At 25.9% G+C, this 22,069-nt stretch overlaps 2 protein-coding genes across 2 annotated transcripts in view; both read left to right on the top strand.

The window, feature by feature from the left end:
• Positions 1-627, top strand: part of LOC100212445 (WD repeat-containing protein 19) — a 76,942-nt gene extending 76,315 nt beyond the window's left edge. The window contains exons 47-48 of the mRNA XM_065813931.1: positions 1-66; positions 296-627. The exon at positions 1-66 is cut by the window's left edge and continues 11 nt beyond it. Coding sequence (XP_065670003.1) covers positions 1-66; positions 296-410 — 181 coding nt within the window. The 3' untranslated portion in view covers positions 411-627. The remainder of the gene's footprint in view (positions 67-295) is intronic.
• Positions 628-6,266: 5,639 nt separating this feature from the next.
• The window catches only part of LOC105844890 (probable serine/threonine-protein kinase DDB_G0291350), a 43,273-nt gene continuing 27,470 nt past the window's right edge, over positions 6,267-22,069 (top strand). The window contains exons 1-2 of the mRNA XM_065813933.1: positions 6,267-6,394; positions 21,195-21,244. Coding sequence (XP_065670005.1) covers positions 6,307-6,394; positions 21,195-21,244 — 138 coding nt within the window. The 5' untranslated portion in view covers positions 6,267-6,306. The remainder of the gene's footprint in view (positions 6,395-21,194; positions 21,245-22,069) is intronic.

Here is a 22,069-nt window from a genome sequence, read left to right on the forward strand (position 1 = left end):
GGTAAAGGAGGATTGGTGCGTTTGTCCAAATTGCTCTTTTCCTGCCTTGTGTACAGAATTTAAAAGGTTATTATTTAATATTACCATGCTTCTGCGATTTCAAAGGTTTTTTTTGTTTTTTGTGGTGTAAAACGATTAAAAATAATGCATATAACTAAACAAGGTATCGAAATATAAACTATCAAAAATTCAGATTTTCCACATAGAAGTTAAGATTATTTTTTATTTCACTTTAATTTTTAATTATTGAAATTTTGTTACAATTTAGTTTCTAATTATTGATATGTTGTTACAGTTTACTTAGTGGTGATGATACGAAATGCCCTATGTGTGCAGAGCATGTTATGATAAACAGTTTGAAAGCAGATCCGACGTTGCATCTCAAAGATAATTACGATCCAACGTGGTGATGTTAACGTGAGAGTGGTTAATCACTGTTTACATTCTTTTTATAATATGAAGGCAAAAAATATTTTTTAAATATTTATCGTGTCAAAATTAATCCCATTGTACATTTTTTATCCAGCCATAATAATTTATCGAACATAAGATGTAATTACTATTACTAATTTATTGTAAAAATTTGTAAAAAAATATTTTTAATTACAATATAAATAATCCAAGTAACTTAATTGTTTTTATTTACGGCGTAAAAGATAAAAATAATTTAAAATTGGTTTTAATCTTTCTAATAATAAAAGGAAGTGCGAAATCTTTGAAAATTTATACAATAGTAATTCAAACCCCAATTTGCCACCGGTAGTACTACAATTAACTTTTTTTCGCGTCCAACAGCTGGGTTTGTCAAGGTTTGTGTTTCGGAGTGAAAAGGTTGTAACAACATTTAAAAAAAAGTTCATATGGTAGATCAGGATCATTTACGCAATTTTAGTTCAACCAATCTCGGGTGTGTCAGAATTAAAGTTTTTTTTTCTCTACTAGAAGTATAACTTTAACTATTCTCTATCTCTATCTTTTAACTATTAAATGTTTTCGTAAACAACGCATAGTTTTCAAGTGTTCCCCACCTTAACTCTATGTTCCACTAGCCCCGCCCAACCCTAACCAGTTTTTAATCAGAAAAATATATTTTTTGTTCCTTATACGTAGATACTCTCTTTTAACCCTAACTTGATATAATATGCAGTTGAAAAAATCATTAGAAAAAAATATATATATATATATATATATATATATATATATATACAAGTTATCATTCTTGCAAACCCTTCAAACAGTTATTTGTAATTGTGTGTGATGTTAAAACTACATTTCATACGGTAGATTAGGATCATTTACGCAATTTTTGTTCAACCAATCTGTTGTAATTAGATAAAAGTAAATTATCTATCGTTATTTTTAGATATTATCATTATTATTACCATATATTATTATTATTATATAGATATTATTATTATCATTATTATTTCTATTATTATTATCATAATAACTATTTTTATTGTTGTTATTATTATTATCATTATTATTTTTATAACTATTACTAATTATATGTATAAAGTTTATGTATTTTTGGTATTTTTGGTGATTAGTAGAATTACTATTTGTAAATATCCATAAAAATATATTTTTTCAGAATATATATGATAGATTTATCATAATAGTTAAAAGTATAAATTAATTTACTTTCTTCTAAAGTTAATACTAAATAATCTTATAATATCAATTTATATTAATTAAATAAGGCATATTATGGGTATTGGTAAAATGCGACAACTTTTATTAGGTAAAATGCGGAAATAAGATTAGGGGCGGGGGCTTCATGCACAACATGCAAAAAAATGCTGCTACATCGATGTGGGTTTAAATTGAAGCAGCAATATGCTTAGGGTCACGGTTAGAAGAACTTTACCGCACTTTATTCCCACATTATACCCGTTAATATTATATTATTAATCTGCGTAACGTAACTGGGATACTTAACAACTAGACTACATACCATTAAAACCTGGGAAGAAACTTCCTTTATTTCCTTGATTATAATCACGCTAAAGAGAAGAAAAAGTGTATTTATAATCAAGGAATTGAGGCTTGGAGTTATGGAGCAAGTGTTAATCTATTCGAACTAGTCCTCAACCAAAAAAGTTTTTGAACTAATATGTAATAACAAATTTTTTTAGCACACCTTTGCCAACTATGTTAAAGAGGATGTAAACACAGAAAAAATTGGTTTCAAATTTTTCTTGTTGCTCATCAAAATCTAATGCAAAGAAAACATTATGGATTAAAATAAATTTTAATTTTTCTATTATTTATGATTTATTCTTCATATAAGTGAGGTTTCAGTTTGTAAATGAAAGCAAACAGTTTTATTAGAGATGATAAAGTACATTAAAAAACACATAGACTTCTGCCAAAATAGATCTAAATGTAAAAAAAGAGGGAAAAAAAAGAAGACCAACAAGTTCTTAGGAGTAAAAACTTGCTTTTGCCTTTTTAGATTACACCAATAAATTCTACAAAAATGTCTAATGGTTTGTAAAAATATAAAATATAAGTAAAGAAAGTAATCATTATTTTATAGCAAATCAGTTCATAACAAAAATGAGAAAGTTAGAAAAGTAGATTTATAATCTATTAAATATTATAATCTATAATCTATTTATAATTATAAAGTTTATAACAAAAAAAATCTCTAAACTGTCAGTAGCTTCTTAAGCATGAATTAATCAATAATTATTAATTCATTGAAATATTGATTGCTCCAATAGAACTGCACCTTTTGCTTTGGGTGGTGAATCATCTTTGCAAGGGTCTTCAGAGAATCTGGGAAGGAACCAACGAATGGCCTTCAAAGTTGCATTTGAACATTCAACCCTACCACGGTGGAGAGTTTGCTGGAAATGACTGCATAAAGCTTCTCAACAATACAGATCTTTTAAATGGGCTTGTGACCAAACATCAAGTTGATCCTGCCATAAATTTTGTCAAGGCTTTTAAACAATTTCGAAGTTTTAAACAATTTCGAAGTGTTGCTCATTCTTGCTTCGGAAACAATCTTTCAACAATTTGAAGTTCACATCAATGCATTTCAAGAATGGTACATGACTCTGCCGGTCACAGTGACTCCAAAAGTTCACGTTGTTTTTCATCATATCGAAAAGTTCATCAAAATTTTTAACACTGGACTCGGTCGTTTTAGTGAGCAATCATCTGTGGCACTTCATTCAGACTTCAGCTTCCATTGGGCAAGATCTAAAACAGGTTTGGACAACCCCAACTATGGAAAGCAATTGTTTAACTGCGTGCTACTCTACAACAGTAAGTATCTTTAGATTAAAGGCTGAATAAGATAAAGATCTTTAGTTCAAATTTCTGATTGTTCTCAAATACAGAATATTTTTTATGTGGAATTTAAGTTACTGTTTTTGTAAAGCATGTCTTGTTCCAAACAATTTAAAACCTGTTTTGTTGTAAGAAAATTAGTCAAGAGAGAATTTTTCATGTATTTTTAAAACAATTAATGATCAGATGGGAAAAATAATACTTTTTGTGACGCTTTCATTACTATGATTTAAATATTTATTATCTACAAGCAAACCTGTTACTTAAAAAAGCAGTAAATAAAGCAGTTGGCAACCCAAGTTTTCATTTTCCTATATTTTTGTATCCTTATGACTTTATTAAGCAAAAAATACAATTACAGGTACAAAAATTATCAAAAGCTGAAAAAACAGTAAAAATGATTCCTTTAGTAGCCTCACTTTAAAGCCCCATAAATAAGCCTAACGAAAAGATAATTGTTCCATTCCTTTTTCTGCTGAAAGCCCTTTGTATACTCTATGTCCTTATACAGTTTGAAAGTTGTAATGCTATTTGCATTATTTTTATAGAAACTGACAGTGCTAAAAATGGCGTATAAAGTTTTGCTTTCTAGTTGGTACGTTTGAGCCTCAAATAGGAACAAAAACCTAAAAAATGGTTCTATTTTAATAAGAACATATAAAATCAATGAAAAATCACATTTATATCACTAAATGGAACATTGATATTTACCCATCATTTTATTCAGCCGGCATGTTTTTTATGTTGAAAATGTTGTAGAGACCATCTAACTTCAAATTCAGTTTTCTCTCTCAGACGGTGCGACCAGATTTTAATTTTTGTACCAAATAAACTGTGAGTGTCTCTAAATTACTGGGTATATTGTCATTTTTTTGGTCCTCAATTTGAGGGTTAGGGCTAAAAGTGGCAAACTGTAATAAGCGCGCAGCTTCAGTAATATATACTATATACTATATAGTGTATCTTCAGTAAAATATATACTATTTGCAGCTGTAAAAAAAAAATTCTTATCAATTCTATTTTTCAACCCATTAACCGACGGAATCATTTTTCATGTAATCCACAAGTTATTACAATAATTGACGGTACTATTTGTGTAGAAACTATGATGAGCATGTTTCAAATATGATTATAAAATTATGACGAGCATTTATCAACCATGCATTGTGAGTGTGTACGTTTATGTATGTGAACGCGCAGGGGTAATTCTAGAATATTCTTCGGTTTTTAAAAAATTTCTTTTATCTTAAATATTTAATACTAATTTTTTTCGAGTAATTATTTTAAAATCTTATATTAAAAAATAACTAAGTTTTTAAACTAAAATAAATAAATATTAAGAGTTAGATGAACATTTTGGGTTTCGACAACACCAGTATAATTGTTAGTAACATCTTAACATACTCTAGTATAATTTTAATTTTAAAGTGTTTCCTTTTTTTCTGACTATTTACTTTCTAAACTTAAAAACTTTTACCCTTTTGCATACCCCCTAAATTACTAGACCACTCTACTATAAAACAAGGATGAGCTATGCTGCGTCATTTTATAGAAACCAATTTTTAAATGAATTTCAACAAATATAAATAATGAAAGGTACTTGTTTTTTTTGTATTTGTTGAATAGAGGTTCAAATTTGCTGAAGAATTTTTGAATAAGGTTTTAGTAGGAGGTTATGCACACCCCTACGCCTCTATAAAGAACGGTCCTGTCTCCTTCCTCCCGTTCACTTACACGTGTTGACCCTGACAATTTCTGACTAATTTATGGTAAATTTATTGTTCTGCAATCCAATAAACCCCGTTTTTGAAAATTTTTCTTATCTATTTTTGTATTTTCAATCTTATTTTGAAGCCCACCAAATTATTCTGCAGCAAACCCTTGTTAAATATTGCGAGGTTAGAATTGTTTTGTTCTATCTCCACATTTTTGAGTTTTGAGATAAAACGCTTTAAAAAATAAAAACTTTAGGAGACGGCATATAAAAATATTTTTGTTACTTACGTTTTCTCTGTAACTTTTTTGATTATAACTTAGATTTCAATATAGTAATAAAACATAATTTTGAAGTACTTAACACAATCAATAACTCGAAATTTTCAAAAAGTGGAAAAACAAAAAGATTTTTTCTTCGCGATATACTTACCTTTTCGGACCACAAGAGACTATAAACAAATCAATTGTAAAATTTTTAGAAAAATTTGTTTATCTGTCTAGTAATCTGTCTGTCTAGTAATTTATGTATGTAAAATAATATATATTACTGTTTCTTTATTCTAGCTATTTGTTCAACCATAAAATTAAAAATTATAAATTTAATTATAATTTACAAAATTAGGTTCGGTATCACCCATATAGTTAAAAACTAGTCAATAGAGTGACACCTTAATAAAATTAACAAAAACAAAAAACAAAAACAAAAATAAACAAAAACAATAAAATAAACAAAAAATAAATAAAAATATTAGGACAAGGAAAGTATAAAGAAAGTAAACTACAATAAACCAAGTCAAAAAAAAAAAAAAAAAAAAAAAAAAGGAACAATATTAAAATCAAAATCTAAGCAAAAAAATTAAAGAAGAAAGGCTAACAAAAATGAAAAATAGAGAGAATGAACAGGTGAGATAAAATGAGTCAGAAAGTATGTGTGAGAAAACACAAGTTAAATGACATAAGGTCACAAAGATAGGAAGGAAGTTCACACATAGACAAATATAAATAAACAAAGTAAATGCAAATTTACATAAAAAAATATACATACAATACTACATACAATATTGTTAGGTTATATAATTTTTTAGTTTCTGGTAATTATATCGTTATTGTTGCTATTGCTAATGTTATTGTTGTTGGTGTTGTTGTTGTCATATTGTGACTTCATGAACACTTTATAAGGTTGCAGCTTGAATTCAATGTTATAATCAGTTATAATTTATTTATTAAATTAAATAATATAAAATAATTATTGTATATACTGTGTTCAATTTAGTAAATAAGAAAAACATGGGTCAAACATGTTGTGGAATAGCAACAAATAAAGTCTCAGTTAATGGTATTTCATATACGGTTGTCAAAGATATAGGCGAAGGAGGTACATTATTGTTTACTATAAAAAATTTGATGCATACAATATACCTTCATAACATACTTATGTTGTTATGTTTACTGCACAATTTTTTTTCTGTGAATTTTTAGTTTTGAGAAAACTCACACAAATTGTTATTTTTATGTTTTTAAACTATTATTACAGTTATTAAAAATATTACTTTATTGTATTGTAGATTTTAGTTTGTACTTTAAGTTAGTAACTTTACTATTTGTAAAAAGTACTAATCTAAAGTGAGGTCCTTCAAATTTTACAAATTTCATGGACTGAAAAAAACAGGTTTTAGAGTATATTCAATTTGAACTTTGAAATGATGCAGTCACTTTTTTAGGCTATATATTAAAAAAAATGGTCTTAATTTGTTCCTAATCAACCAATCAGGGCTTAAATTTGAAATAGATACAGTTTAATGTTTGTATCTACTTCCAAAAAAATAAACCTAAGTTTTGTTAAAGTCATTTTTCCATTTGTAATAGTTTTATAACAGAAATTCTGGTAGAAAATCTAAGATAAACACAATAAAAATGAAAAATAATTTTTTTGACAATTTTTTGTGTCAATTATTTTATATTATTGGTGAAGTTGTTATTTTCTTAAATATAGTCCGAAAGTTAATTTACTCAGTTATCTCAAAAAATGTATGATAGTATGTTATAAAAAACAAAGGAGAAAAAGTGTTATATTCTTAAGTATTGTCTTAAAGATAAGTTTGAAATAATGTTTTTTAAAAATGTTATAGAAAGTTTTTATGATTTCTTAAAATGTTTTTTTCAAAAAACGAAGTCCAGTAAATAATATATTAAAAAATCATTATACTGCTGATTGTTAGATTATATTTTTATAGTTGATGCAATATATAGATTCATATTATACTGTTAAATATTTTAATCTTTTATTTTAGGACCTTAATGCATAATGTTGCAGAAATGTAACATACCAATTAAATTCATTTAAAATGTTTTTAAAGCTAGATTAGAACCCTTGCACGGTATTGCTATATTGCCATATATGCTAAAATGTGTGCATTCTTTTAAAAGAAAAATATTGTAAGAGAATAATATATATATTTTTATCAGTTTATTGATATTAAATATCATTTGTTTTAAACTTTTAAAATAATTTAAAATTGTTTTACACACATTAATTTTGCTCTAAATAAAACCATGGTAAGATTTAAATGAGTTTTTTGAGTTTATGTAATTTTTATTACTTATTGTTTTTTTTATTTAATATATAAAAACTAAGTTTTTTTATTCAAGTTTGTTATTCAAGACTCTAAAGTTACAAATTTAACCACATAAGCTGTGCAGTTAAGTTTGTAATTTTTCATTTAAACATTCAATTTATAGTTATTTCATGATATCAAATAACGTATCTTGTAGTTGGTATTCAATTTTATTTGTTTTATTAATCATACTTTTTTTAGTTACTTTTGAAAAGATAGTATTTCTCATTGGTTGCTTTTGTGGTATAAAAGTTGTATTTATAAAGTTTACAAAAGTTTCGTAAAATAAAATAACCTAAAAAGCATGTTTTTTTATTTTTTAATAAAATAATAGATCTTTTTAAAACTGTTTCAGCTATTTAAATTCACAAAGGTGTAGACTAAAAATCTTTTAATGTTCCTGCTGATGATTAAGTCTCCTTGATGTACCCTAAAATGATAAACATCAGTAAGGTTTGCTTCTTTATGATGTTTTTGTAGAAATTGTGTAGGAGTAATTCTACTACAAAAAGTACTCATTTATATGGCTCATGGACAAAAAGTGGTCTAAAACATTCTTGTTTTAATAGAATTAAACCTAGTTTGTTTGATAAAGTTACTTCCTAAGATTAGTTTATCTAACCTCATTACCATGCTTTGAGAAACAAGCTAGAAAAAGAATTCTTTGGTAAAGAATCTTGATGTTGGATTCTTTGCATCAGTAAAAAAACACACATAAAGAAATATCTTCAGGATGGCAAGCTTGCCATTTTGTAACATTACCAAAGGAAAATTTCTCAATATTGCTGAATTTTTTAATGACATTTGTTAATGAAAGATTGGAAATAAATTTATTGTATGAACTTTAAGCTTATGGTTTGATTTCATTTAGTCCTAATGCTGTGTATAGCAAGTTACCAAAAATATCTTTTAAACATTAAATGAGACGAAAAATGAATACAAACTTCATGTATTCATGAGTGTAAGCAAAAAATGAGCTAATATAATGTTGAATATGATATTTAAATCAAGTCAATCTGTCTTTGAACTTGAATTTATGATAGACTACTGAGGATTTGGTGGATGCAGTGAATTCACCATTTTTCTCAATAAATATCAGTTATGCACAACTTTTTTTATCTAAATAATTTTGGAAAACATTTCTTTTATTCAAAAAGTTATATTCTTTATCAAAGTTGGTACAAAGTTACTCACTTTGCATAGTTTTTTCTTTAGAAATTAATTTTGATTCAATAGTTTTTGTTTATTATTTTATGTGGTTCATATTGATGCATATGATAAGTTACTTTAAAACAAGTTTGTTGTAACAATAAAATTTTTTTTGTTTTAAATATAATGAAATATTTCAAAAATAATTAAATTTTGGAACATTATGCATGCATCCTATTAGAGACAGCTTACACAATTTGTCAACACTAGTTAACAAAATTTTTATCATTTTGCGCTTTTTGAATATTCAACAATCTTGTTTCTATGATCTCATTTGTTAACAAATTCCAAGTATTACAAGCTTAATTGGTGAAGTAATGGTATTTCTTTAAACATGATGTTACAATTTCTCTTTCTAATCTGTATCTGTTGTTCCATACAAAAGAATCAAAACCTGAACTAGTTAAAGATGGTTGATTATGGATTTCTGTACTAACTTATTTTGTCTATGTTGTGCATTCATTTATATTGTTGTTTAAAATCTGGTCTTTTCTTCAATGTTGTTAAACTGATCACTATTATGTTCTTTTCACTTCTTTGTACTTTCATTAATTCATCAATAAATAGCAAACTCAAACAGTCTCACAAAATCTCATTTCTCATCTCATCAATCATCATCTCAATAGTCATTTTACCATTTGAAAATATGTTTAATTAGACCCTCTTTGGGTTTTTGTTGTTGCTGATCTCACTCGATAACATTATTTAAGGTCTAATAAAAATATTAACACCTAAATCTTTTTCACTTACTGTTGTCCCTAATGTATGCTTTTTGCTGTCATGGGTCCTACTGTTGTGAGTTCTTTTTACCTATATGCATTATTAAACACTTTTCAACATTCAACTTTGTCTACTAAATATTAAGGTATAGGTAAAATGTCATTTTGCAATGACTCATGATCTTTAATATTTTCTCTAACTTTGATTAATTTACTATCATCTGCATATAATTTGCAACTTGAGTTAACAATGGACAGTAGATCACTCACAAATATCAAGAATAATATAGGTCGAAGGACATAACTTTGAGATACATCAATAACAATATCAAGCCATATTGACATGTTATCACCAATTACAACTCTTTGTTTTTTTAAAAAAAAGATGATATCCAATTAACAGTTGTTTAAGGGGCAAGTTGTTTCTCCGCGCAGCGGCCTTGTTCCTCAAGGTTCGTGTTTCAGAGTTATAGAGTTGAGAGACGATTATAACCACTATTAAGTAGCCTCCTTATCTGTAGTGGCCTTCTCGGCCTTGAGGAGGTGAACAACAAAAAAAACAAAAACAAAAAAAAAAAGTTACTTCAAATTTACTAAGTTGCAAAATTATTTGCAGAAAAAACAACAAATTTACTATTACAAAAATAACGAAGTTCTTTCATAAGACTCTTACAACTAGCCCATGTAGTTATAAAAAATAAGGTCAGCAAAAAAACTTAAAAACATTTAAGTCGGAATCAGGTTGACACATAATTTTAAAACAGGGTTCAATAATTTAACGAAGGTGCAAGTGTTTAACATAAAATTTACAGAAAAACTGAGTTTGTCGACTTTTCTTTCAAACATCAATGCTTGAGTTTCTCTTGTTTTTCAATTTTATTTTAATCATTTATTATTAATAAATAAAATGATTAAAATAAAATTGAAAAACGAAAAAAAGTTTTTCCAATTTTACTTTTTTATCTTAATTATTTTGTTGTTTAAAATTTTTTAAATTGTTCTTTTTTTCTTTTTTACTTTTAATTGTTTTGTTTATAATTTAAGTAAAATTTATTTATTATTTTATCAAGAATCAGAATAAAATGCAGCATTTTTTTTGTTTTTGTTTTTGTATCATTTAAGTTTGAATTTAATTATAATTTTCGTTTTTATCTTAATTATTTTATTTAAGTTTAAATAAAATATTTTTTTGTTGTGTTTTAAATTAACTTGTTTAAAATTTAAATAAAACATTTTGCTGTTTTTATTTTAATTATTTCATTTAGAATTTGAATAAAGGGTCAAATCATTATATTTCAACCAATTGCCTGTGGCTCACCATCTCTGATTTTCCTGATTTTTACATATTGTTATGTGCATCATGTAGATAGGTTACAGCCTTACAAACATGACACAGTGGCCCCCCTTGATTTACAAATGGTCAAAACAGACTACTTTAGAACTGTATAACTTTTTTCTCACTTTCAACAAGTATCTCATTTTTTCTAGAACTATTTTCTGGATAGTTCTCTCTTTAGATAAGTGGTTTTTATTAACTTGTGTTAAATTAGAAAAAAATTATGACCTCTCAACTTTAGAAAAAATCATAAAATTGCTAAAATATGCCAAAATGAAACTAACTGTAGCATTATTCTGTTCACCCACAAGTCTTTACAGATAGCTTTTCTGATTAGCTACTACTGTCTGCAATAAACAGGCAAAATATAGGCAGCTTGTTGCAGTTTAGAACTTAAATATATCTAAAAGTCCACTCGCCTAAAAAGTCCAATTTTCAGCCATTTTGAGATGCTTGTAAATTTTTCTAACACTTTGTTTTCTAAAGATTATGTTTTCTAACACTTTGTTTTCTAAAGATTATTTCTAAATCTAAGATTAAAAGCATATAAGACCATTAGACCTAACTATCTGAAAATGCAAACATTATAAACTTGTCAAATCCACACCAAAAATGCCAGCATTTTTAAATTACCCTATTTTTCAATCTTCAATGGTTGTATGTGTTACTAGAAACCAGTGCCCTCTAATCTGTCAACTGGCCTATGTAAAGGGTGCAACTAATTATAATTTATTTCTTAATAAAAGGAAAGTTATGATTGGTTGTCCTCTCCTTGATCTGGTCTTTATAGTAGATAGGGGCACAAATAAAGGGGGCAGTAACTTTTTAGAGACCTTCATTATGGTTCAAATAAAGGTCTCTAAATTAATTTAGATATTTAGGTACTTAATACCTAAATATCTAAATAAATTTCAAAATGAAACCATTATTTCTTTAAATTCTATTTAATTATAGGTAATTAGTGGTGTTTATGTGGTCTGGACCCCTTCCCCCCCCCCCCACTCACTAAGGTGGGGGGAAGGGGTTTGGGGTGGCACAAATCAAAGGGGGAAGAAGGGCAACCAACTTACAAAGATATAAGCATTCATTTTCTAGTATGAAACATACATAATTCATTTTCTAATGAATATACAGTTAAGGCCGTTAGATCTTTATTACATTTTTTCATGCTTTTACCATAAGATTCAAATTTTCATAGTAACTATCAAAAATGTTTGCGAGATTTTCCAGCAAATATACAATGTAATGGTCTTAAAAGGAAATTAACAAAACTTAATTAAATTACTTAAAGTTAGTTGAATTTGTTTGGTGTCACCCAAAACCCCTTCCCCCTCTCACCTTAGTGAGTGAGAGGGGGGGAGAGGTCCAGACCACATAAACACCACTAATTACCTATAATTAAATAGTATTTAAAGAAATAATGGTTCCATTTTAAAATTAATTTAGATATTTAGGTATTAAGTACCTAAATATCTAAATTAATTTGAGACCTTTATTTGAACCATAATGAAGGTCTCTAAAAAGTTACTAAAATTTCAAATTTAACCTATCTACATGATGCACATAACAATATGTAAAAATCAGGAAAATCAGAGATGGTGCCCCACAAAGTTTTTTTTAAATTGGTTGAAATATAATGATTTGACCCTAAAACCTTCTTTAGGTTTAGGTAGTTTATTAAGTTATTTTATTAAAAATTTAGATAAAATGTTTTTTCATTTTTCTTTTTAATTTTTTTAGTTACAGTTAAAACAAAAAGTTTGTTTTGCGGTTTTTAATCTATTTGAAATAAAAAATAAAATTAAGTTGTAAAATTCTGAGGTCGGCAAAAAATTGCCAACCTCAGAAACTGTCAGGTCAGCAGTATAATCAGCATTGCCAAATGCTAACTCTAATTCAGAGGGCACAGCTATTATGTTTTAAATATTATTTGTATAAAATGAATGTTAATCCAGGTAGTGCAAAACAGGATAAAAACCTTTATGATTATATTTGTATTATATGGTAATTTAGAGTATTTAAGGAAGTCGGGTAGCCCTGTATGTCCGGTAACTCCAGACATTTGATGTACAAGTTAAACTAAAGAAGCTATTTGACTTTAAATACTATAAAAACATTATTTGTGTGAAAATATGGCATATGCAAAATATCTATCATAATATGTCAAAGTGATTGGCTGGGAATGCAAGATATTGTTTTCCACAACAAGAAGAGCAATGTATCATATTTGATTCACATTTTAATATGTATAATTTTTGTGTAAACTTTTTATTTAAACTAGTATTTGTGAATGAGATATGATCAGGTGGTATCTACATATTAAAAATGAGGAGTGTTTTTATAAAAATAATAATACATTTAATATAATACACAAACCCATAACAGTAATTCATTTAGTTCCAATAAAAAGATCTAAGGTTTGAAAGAGGTGTTTTTAAAGTGTTTGTTTACATTATCTAAAAGCTAATGTTTATATTTCTAAATGATGACATTTTCCTTCTCATTCCTTATATATCAAGGCAATTTTTTTAAAAAATGTGTTGAGAACATTCCAATGCTAATTAATTATATATTACATTTGTGTCACTCGGGTATAAAAAAGGTAAAATCATGCTTTAACTATGTATCCCAGGCTACCTTCCAGTTTTGAAACATGCGTTTTTTCTAATATTTTTTCTTTTATGTTTTGTATACTATTAAAGTACAAAATAATTATTTTTTTGTTTCTAATTCAATAGATAAGTGTTTAAACTTTTAAAAAAGTTTTTTGACACAGTTTGTTTTCTGTTAGTACATGTGTACAACCTATTTTTTCTTTATGTGTCCGGGGCTAACTGAATTTCCCAGAGAGAGCCCTGGACACTTAAAGAAAAATTGTAATAAAACTAATACCGTAATAGTATGAGGATTTATACTATTATGGTATTAGTTTAAATTAATTATTATTAATTAACACAATACTTATAAAAGTAATGTAAAAAAGAAAATAAATCATAATCATACTCAACATGTACAGTAACATTTTTTGCAACGTCATCAGACCATTTTTTGCTGCATTCTAGATGGCGTTTTAATCATCAGATTTAGACGTCATCTAGAATCAATTAAAGTCTTCATTCCACGATCAATAAGAATTGTTTCACACTTGTTGTTAAAAGTTTACTACATATAAAAGATAATTGTGACAATTGTAAAAAAGTATTAAGTAGGACAAGTCGTTATGAGAAATAACCAAACAATTTAACTGCAAAAGCCAGACGAAATAATGTTTAAGACAAACTTAATTTAGTATAACGCAGGCATGTAAGAATAAAAATTATATGGAGGGGGGGGGGGGATAGCAATACTATTGGGTAGGTCAAATAGTAGTAGGTCCAAATTTTTTTGCCAAAGAAACTTACGTTGAAAATACAGATAACAAATTATGTCCTTTCTATCCATTTTTTTTTTATTTCTTAATTTGTAATTACTTGCTTTTTTCTAATAATTAACTTTAAAACAATTTATTTCAAAAATTATTGGGAAGGGCGAATGCCCCTGCTGACCCCCTGGTTGCCACTGACCTGTAACATGATGAAATACTTTTAGCATTTAAAACTTAGTTTTAAAAAGAAAATTTTGTTTAAAAAATCTTGAAAAAGAATATTAGTTAATTATTTTTCAAAACAGGGTTTATAAAAATGGCTTTTCAAAAAAATTATATTAAAAAAATTATTAAATAAAAAATATACTAAATTAATACTCGTAAATATTTTTTAAAAATATATCGCAATTATAAGAATTATTTATTTTAGAACAGCTAAACAAAAAATAAAACCCCTTCATAACTTAGCAACATTTTGTTATTCTAATCCAAGATCAGAGAAATGTCGCAAAAACTTTTTTTTCTTTAGATAGTAAATGGCGCAAGCAAAACAAAAAAAGTTTTTATCCTTTTCCTTTGAATAACTTTTTTTGCAGATGTGGAATCGGGGGTAGGTGGGGGTTTATTTTTTATATATAATAATGTCCCCAACATATGTACGGATTTTCAGCTCTATGCAAATTATTGCAAACCTACCACTATTTTTTTGACTATTTTGACCGGACTAATTGACTACAATTTTTATTAAAAATAGTTAATTAAATATTTAAAAAAATGAAACAAAAAACTCAATTGTGATAAAAAAAACAAAATTTTATTATGTTATTTATAAAACAATTTTAAGAATTAAATAATAAAAAAATATACTCTGTTTGAAATAACGAATTTAGATTTCTCTAGTAATTTTTGTTATAGTTATTCAGCCCTCGGAATTAGGGTTAGCATTCAGCAATGCTGACCTAACTGCCAACCTGACAGTGTCTGAGGTTGGCAATTTCTTGCCGATGTTTTTTGTGCAAATTTTAAATAAATTAAATTTGGCAAAAGTTAAAATTTTTTTTAAATTATGAATAAAATAATTATAATAAAAACAGCAAAACAATATGGCTTTATTTAATTTCTAAATAAAATAATTAAGATAAAGCAGAATAAAAAATGTTTTATTTAAATTTAAATAATATAGTTACAATAAAAATAGAAAAAAGTAATGATTAAGTTCTAAATAAACTAATTAAAATAATAATCGCAAAAAAAAAATGTTTTATTTAAATTCTATATTAAAATAAAAACAAACGTTTTAATTAGGTTTTAAATAAAATAGTTATAATTAAAATGAAAAAAAAGAAACATTTTAATTAACTTCTTAATAAAATATTACAAAAAAAACACAGCATTTTATTTAAATTCTTAATAAAATAATTAAAATGAAAACGGCAAAGCAAACCTTTTATCTATATTCAAAATACAAATCTTTGATATGAGTTGTAAACGATGAAATGTAAAGTTGTAAAAAATGAAAAACAAACAAAATAGAAAAATAAGTGTTTTATTGTTCTAAATAAAATAATTGAAATAAAATCAAAAAATTTAATGCTTTATTTAAAATGCTAATAAAATAGTAAAAAGTTGAGTTCTTTTTTCAAATTTTCAAGCAAAGATTGATATTTGACATATTATTTTTCTTTTAACTTTAAATGGACCCACATTCATCAGTTCAGTCAAACCCTGTTTTTAAGTTTTCTGGGTTCAAAATTAAATTAAATTAAGATTTGGCACTTTAAAATACACTAGCAATGCAGTTTAACTTTAATCAATATAAAATTCATTCTTAAATTCATGTAAATATAACTCCATACTTATATATAAAATATAAGTAAATGTTGATAAAATTTAAATTTATCAATGATAAAATTTTTATAAATTTTTCCACTATAATTATAGTTATAACATGTAATGTACGGCTAACAAAAATGATGTTTTTTTTTTTACATGTTTATTTTCTTGTATTTAATAATGTTGGACTTATAACTTATGGAATTTTTAATTTGGGTGTGTTAGTTTAGGCATGTACCAGTCAAACGGTATGGGATTACGTCTGGGTACGACACTGGTTCTGTAGTTGGGACGTTACTTGGACAATTTTTATGTATATATGGATTATCATCATTGCTACTGAATCCTTTTTTGACACCCAGAGAATCCGCTTTTTGCTGAACTGCCTCATTTGTTACCAAATTAATCCAATACCATTTAAAATTTTTGGTAATACATTTTTCAAACTCCAGAATTTCTCCATGATCCTTTACAAAAATTGTTTGAAAATTTTTGTTTAATATATTATCTAATGATTGTCAGCTGTGAGGATATTTTCATAGTTTTTCATTGATTGTATTTTTTTTGGTTTTCTTTCGGATAATTGTAAAATAATCTTTGATTTTATTTTACATTATTTGCAAACTGTTTTTCATAATCAATAGTGGATTTTTTTGTCTTGTCTTTTTTGACTAAATGTTTTACTGTTTTGTACTCATTTAATTCACATATTTGAATTTACATGCTCTTAACTGAATTAATAAATTTTTCTTTTTACGTATTAAAGCTTTAACTTTGTCTGTTATACATAGGTCTTTTTTAATTTTTTAATCATATCTGGCTCCTTTTTTTGGTATATTCAGTTTACTCAATTCATTATATTTTTGTACAAAAGCACTGTAACGATAATCGAGTTTTAAATCTTTAAATAATTTATACTATTTATTAAATTAAAATCAAAAATTATTTTTTTATTGTCTCCATTTTGGTAATTTATATCTTTACTATTGAACATACATTATGTGCCACATTGATCCAAGCGATGCGTCTATTTCAATGTCTCTAATTTTTTCAAAGTTTTTTCTGTCATTAGTAAATCAAGTGTGTTTGTAGATTCACTGTCAGATACTTGAAATGTTGGTACAAATATATATTGTTCAATAAATTTTATACTAGTATCACAATTTTTTTCAGTTTGTTCCGCCGTCTTCATCCCATTCTATGTGTGGATAATTAAACCCACCAGTTGTAATTAATCCAGTGTATTTTGTACTCATCAATATTCATATATAATTTATCTTTAAACCATGCTTCACTCACTAATATAATATCTGGTTTAAACAGATAAGTTCTATTTATGCTGCTGCATTTTATTACTTAGTGAAGTTGCATTGGTGTGGTTTTTGAGTGGGTTCTTATTTAGCTTCTTTTCTAAATTTTTTTCAATGTTTCCTAGTTTTTTTTGATAAATTAGTTACCCTTGAATGTCTTTAATAACCACATTATTTATACGACATAATAAACACATTATTATTTAAATGGTGTATTAGGTCATTCATTAAACATTTTGAGAAACCATTAGACATATCATGTGATGCATTCCCAGGTGAGTCATTAGATGTACTTTCTGATGTACCAACTTAGTTACTTTAGTTTTACTTATTAACTTATAATACTAAGTATAAACTTAATAATTTATTATTATATATTTTCACTTATTATAACTAGAATATTTTACTTATAATCATTCATAATTTTTTATTATTTTAATATAGTTTATTTTATTTTATACTTATAACTTATAATTTAACTAATTATAACCTATTTTTAATATATATTTATGTTATTCTTCCCTAACTTTATTAATAACATTGTTTTTAATTATTTATTTTAATTGTTAAATAAATATTTTTTTTATTTTATTATTTTATTAATTGAAATATATTTATCTTATTAATAAATACTATTATTATTTTTAAAATTTTCGGTTATATTACTGTTCATATTACTGTTTGTTTCCTTATTTTACTTCATTTAATCATTTCATTTTATAAACTGTACTACTTAAATGTCTGCTCACTGCAAAGATTGTTTCAAGAAAGTTAATACAAACCATCACTACCTTCAATGTAATTATTGCTTAAACCTTTTTCATAAAAAGTGCTGTCGCCTGAATGATATAGAATTTAGGATATTGAAAAACTCTAAAACATCTTGAAATACAAAATAAAATATTTAACAAATTTCTTAAAACAAAGAATCCTAATAACAAACTCAAGAATTACAGAAAAAGATACAATCGTCCAATACTGACTTTAAAAAATATCTTAAAAATCCTAATCTTAAATCGATATTCATAAAACCTACAGACAAAAATGAAGTATTATCTATTATTCATTCTCTTAATGACAGCAAGGCTTCGGGACATAACAGCATTCCAATCCCTATTTTTAAAGCTCTTGCAAATAATATCTCTTCTGTACTTTCTGAACTACTTAATCTGTGATTCATCAACAGTGTATTTCCTGATATCTTTAAAACTCCTTCTGTTATCCCAATTCATAAAAAAGACTCAAAACTTGAATGTAATAACTACAGACCAATTTCATTATCAAGTGTCAGCAAACTTTTAGAAAAACTTATATATTCTCGTATTTACAACCATTTCCTGATATCTTAAAAACTCCTTCTGTTATCCCAATTCATAAAAAAGACTCAAAACTTGAATGTAATAACTACAGACCAATTTCATTATCAAGTGTCAGCAAACTTTTAGAAAAACTTATATATTCTCGTATTTACAACTTTTTGAATAATTCTGCTTGTTTTTGTATTCAACAGTTTGGGTTTTGCTCAAATCACTCCACTTCTCATGCTCTTATTAGCATTACTGAAATGATTCATGGTGCGATTGACAGTGGTTCCTTTTCTTGTGGTGTATTCATAGATCTACAAAAAACTTTTGATTTGGTTGATCACAACATTCTAATAAAAAAGTTAAACTACTACGGAATATGAGGTTTTGCTAATCATTGGTTTTCTTCATATATTAGGGATTGCACTCAGTTTGTTTCAATTAATGGATTTGAATCCACACATAAAGTTATTAAATATGGCGTTCCATGGCGTTATTGTTTTTATTATATATAAATGATTTATCTTGTTCTTAAAAAATTCAAAAGGTACATCATTATGCTGATGATACCAATCTCTTATATATCAACAGATCACTTACGACTCTTTCTAAAAAAGTTAATCAAGATCTTCATCACTTAAGTAACTGGTTAAATAGTAATCGTATTTCATTGAATGTCAATAAAATGGAATACATTATTTTTCATTCACCTCAAAAAAACTATTGATAATATTAAAATTAAAACTAACAGAAAAAACTTTTTCCGTCAAAATATATAAAGTATCTTGGAGTATATCTTGATGAAAACCTATCTTGGTATAATCAACTGTATCATTCTAAAAAAAAACCTACACAAACTAACGGTATGCTTTCTCTAATTCGTTACTATGTTCCTATCCATACTCTTCGAATAATTTATTCTTCTTTATTCTCTTCTCACCTTTGCTATTGTTGTATTGTTTAGGATCAAAAAAGTAACTTTTTACTTAATGGCATTGCTAGTTTACGATGCAAATCTATTAGAACAATGACGTTTTTACCAATGAGATCTGATATTCAAAAAAAAATTTCTGAACTAAAAATTCTAAAACTCCATGATTTTGTAAAGTTTGACAATTGTCTTTTTGTGTTTGACTTTCTCAAAAATATACTACCAAGCTCTTTTTTAAATTTTTTTATTAAAACAAATGAAATTCACTATTATCACACCAGGAATACAGAAAATAGTAAGCTATACTCTTATTTTTTCAACACAATTAAATATGGTAAGTTTTCCATAAAACAACAATGTATTTCCCAATGGAACTAGTGTATTCCTGTATTAATAAAAAAGGTTTTAAAAAAATATCCCCTTGTTACAGATTATTTACTGCTCAACAGAATTTAATTTAAAAATATATTGTTAGAGTGTATTTCTTTATAATTTCTCTCTGTACTTAAGTTGCCTTTGATATGAAATTTCTTTAAGGAACAAGTGGTTTGATTTTTGCTTTATTTATTATATATCTATATTATATTTATTATTGTGTTATTATTGCTACATTTTATGTTATTATTACATTTAAATATTATCTATAATATATACATACAATTCATATTGTATTTTAATTATTGATACTTTATTATTTTTATTATTATTTTGTACTATTACTATAATTATTACATATATAATTATTATTTGTTCGACAATCTTTTCTTTTTCTTTTCTCTCTTATTTATATTTTGTATGTTTTTAGGTGTCACTCCATTGACTAGTTTGTAACTAAATAAGTGGCACCTAACCAAATTCTATTAATATACAATCAACATTTGTAAATTTTTATTGATATGATTGAATTAAAAAACAACAAAAAAACAACAACAATAACCATTTGAATTTTCATTTTTATTTGCTAAATTAATTGATGCATGTTTCATTGAACCATTTAATGTGAATTACGTGTACTTGTTTTTGTTTTATTATTATTTTTTATTTTTAGATCTTTAATATTACTTAAAATATTTTAGTAATTTTGTTGTTTCTAACTTCATAATGATAGTTAGTTATTTTCTGATTTCTAAATTTGTTGAGTTAATTTCTTTCTTTTACCATTTGTTTTTAGAACTCTCATTGTTTGATTGTTAAATCAAAATTGACATAAATATTTCTATAATTTTCAATGTTTCCTAGTTTTTTTGCTAAATTAATTACCCTAGAATGTCTTTAATAATCAAATTTCTACAAGTTTTGTTTACTAAAAAAATAAAAATAAAAATGCCATTAGTTTTGAGTTATTTCAGCGACTATTTGTTTGTTAAAACTTTTTGAATTACTGCTGTTTAAATAATTAATCAAAGAAAGTTATCCATATTAAATTATGTATTAAAATATATGTATTAGTTCAAATTAAATAAATTTATTAATTATAATTATATAGATTAAATAGTTGTTAATTTTTTCCTATTGTTATGAAAAATTATTCATTTTTATTTTTAAATAATTTAGCTTTTTCATTTGTGCAATTGGTGAAAAATCGCTCGGAAAAGTATGCATTGGTAAAAGTTAAATAAAAAGTATTATTAATATATATATATATATATATATATATATATATATATATATATATATATATATATATATATATATATATATATATATATACTATTCTCAATCCATATGTAAGAAAAAAAACAAAGAGTAATGAAAAAAAGGATTGCTGCACCATGTCAAACCCTCAGTCAATGTAGCAGCACTCATTTGCGACAGCAGGCTATGAGATTTATGTACCGAAGCCCCTGCAACTTCCTGTTCGTTATGATGTCATTCATCTGCTTCTAATGCTGCATTTATATGTATATATATATATATATACATTATATAAGGGTGATCCAAAAAACTTTTTTTTACTTTTTGTTATTCCTAAGGTCTAAATGTGTTCATTTATGAAAGAAAACATTGTACCAAAAAAATCAGCCAAATCGGTTAATATTTAGAGGTCGCACTGGGGCAATCTTTATACCCCTCTAAAATTGGAATTTTCAAAAGTTCAGTAAAATATTGACCTTCGTTTTCTGTACACATTTCGGTTATTTACCGTTCGATTTTAATAAAATAAAAACGAAAATAAAGCTCTTATTACACATAATAATTTTTATTAAACAACATTAAACAACATTTAACAACAACAGCTGCTCATTGTCGCCTGGTTTGTTTAGCACTCAATGTTGATTTTTTTGCATCTGGTAAGACAGCCCTGTTTTCTGCAACTAAATTTAGCACATGCTTTTGCTGCTCTTCATCTTTTGTTAAGACAGCATTAAAGTCTTGTACTAACTTCACCCCTCTTTCGGCGCAATCATTAACAACTTTAAGAGACTTCA

Source organism: Hydra vulgaris, chromosome 12 (assembly GCF_038396675.1).
Source record: "Hydra vulgaris chromosome 12, alternate assembly HydraT2T_AEP".
NCBI classification, from domain to species: Eukaryota; Metazoa; Cnidaria; class Hydrozoa; order Anthoathecata; family Hydridae; genus Hydra; species Hydra vulgaris.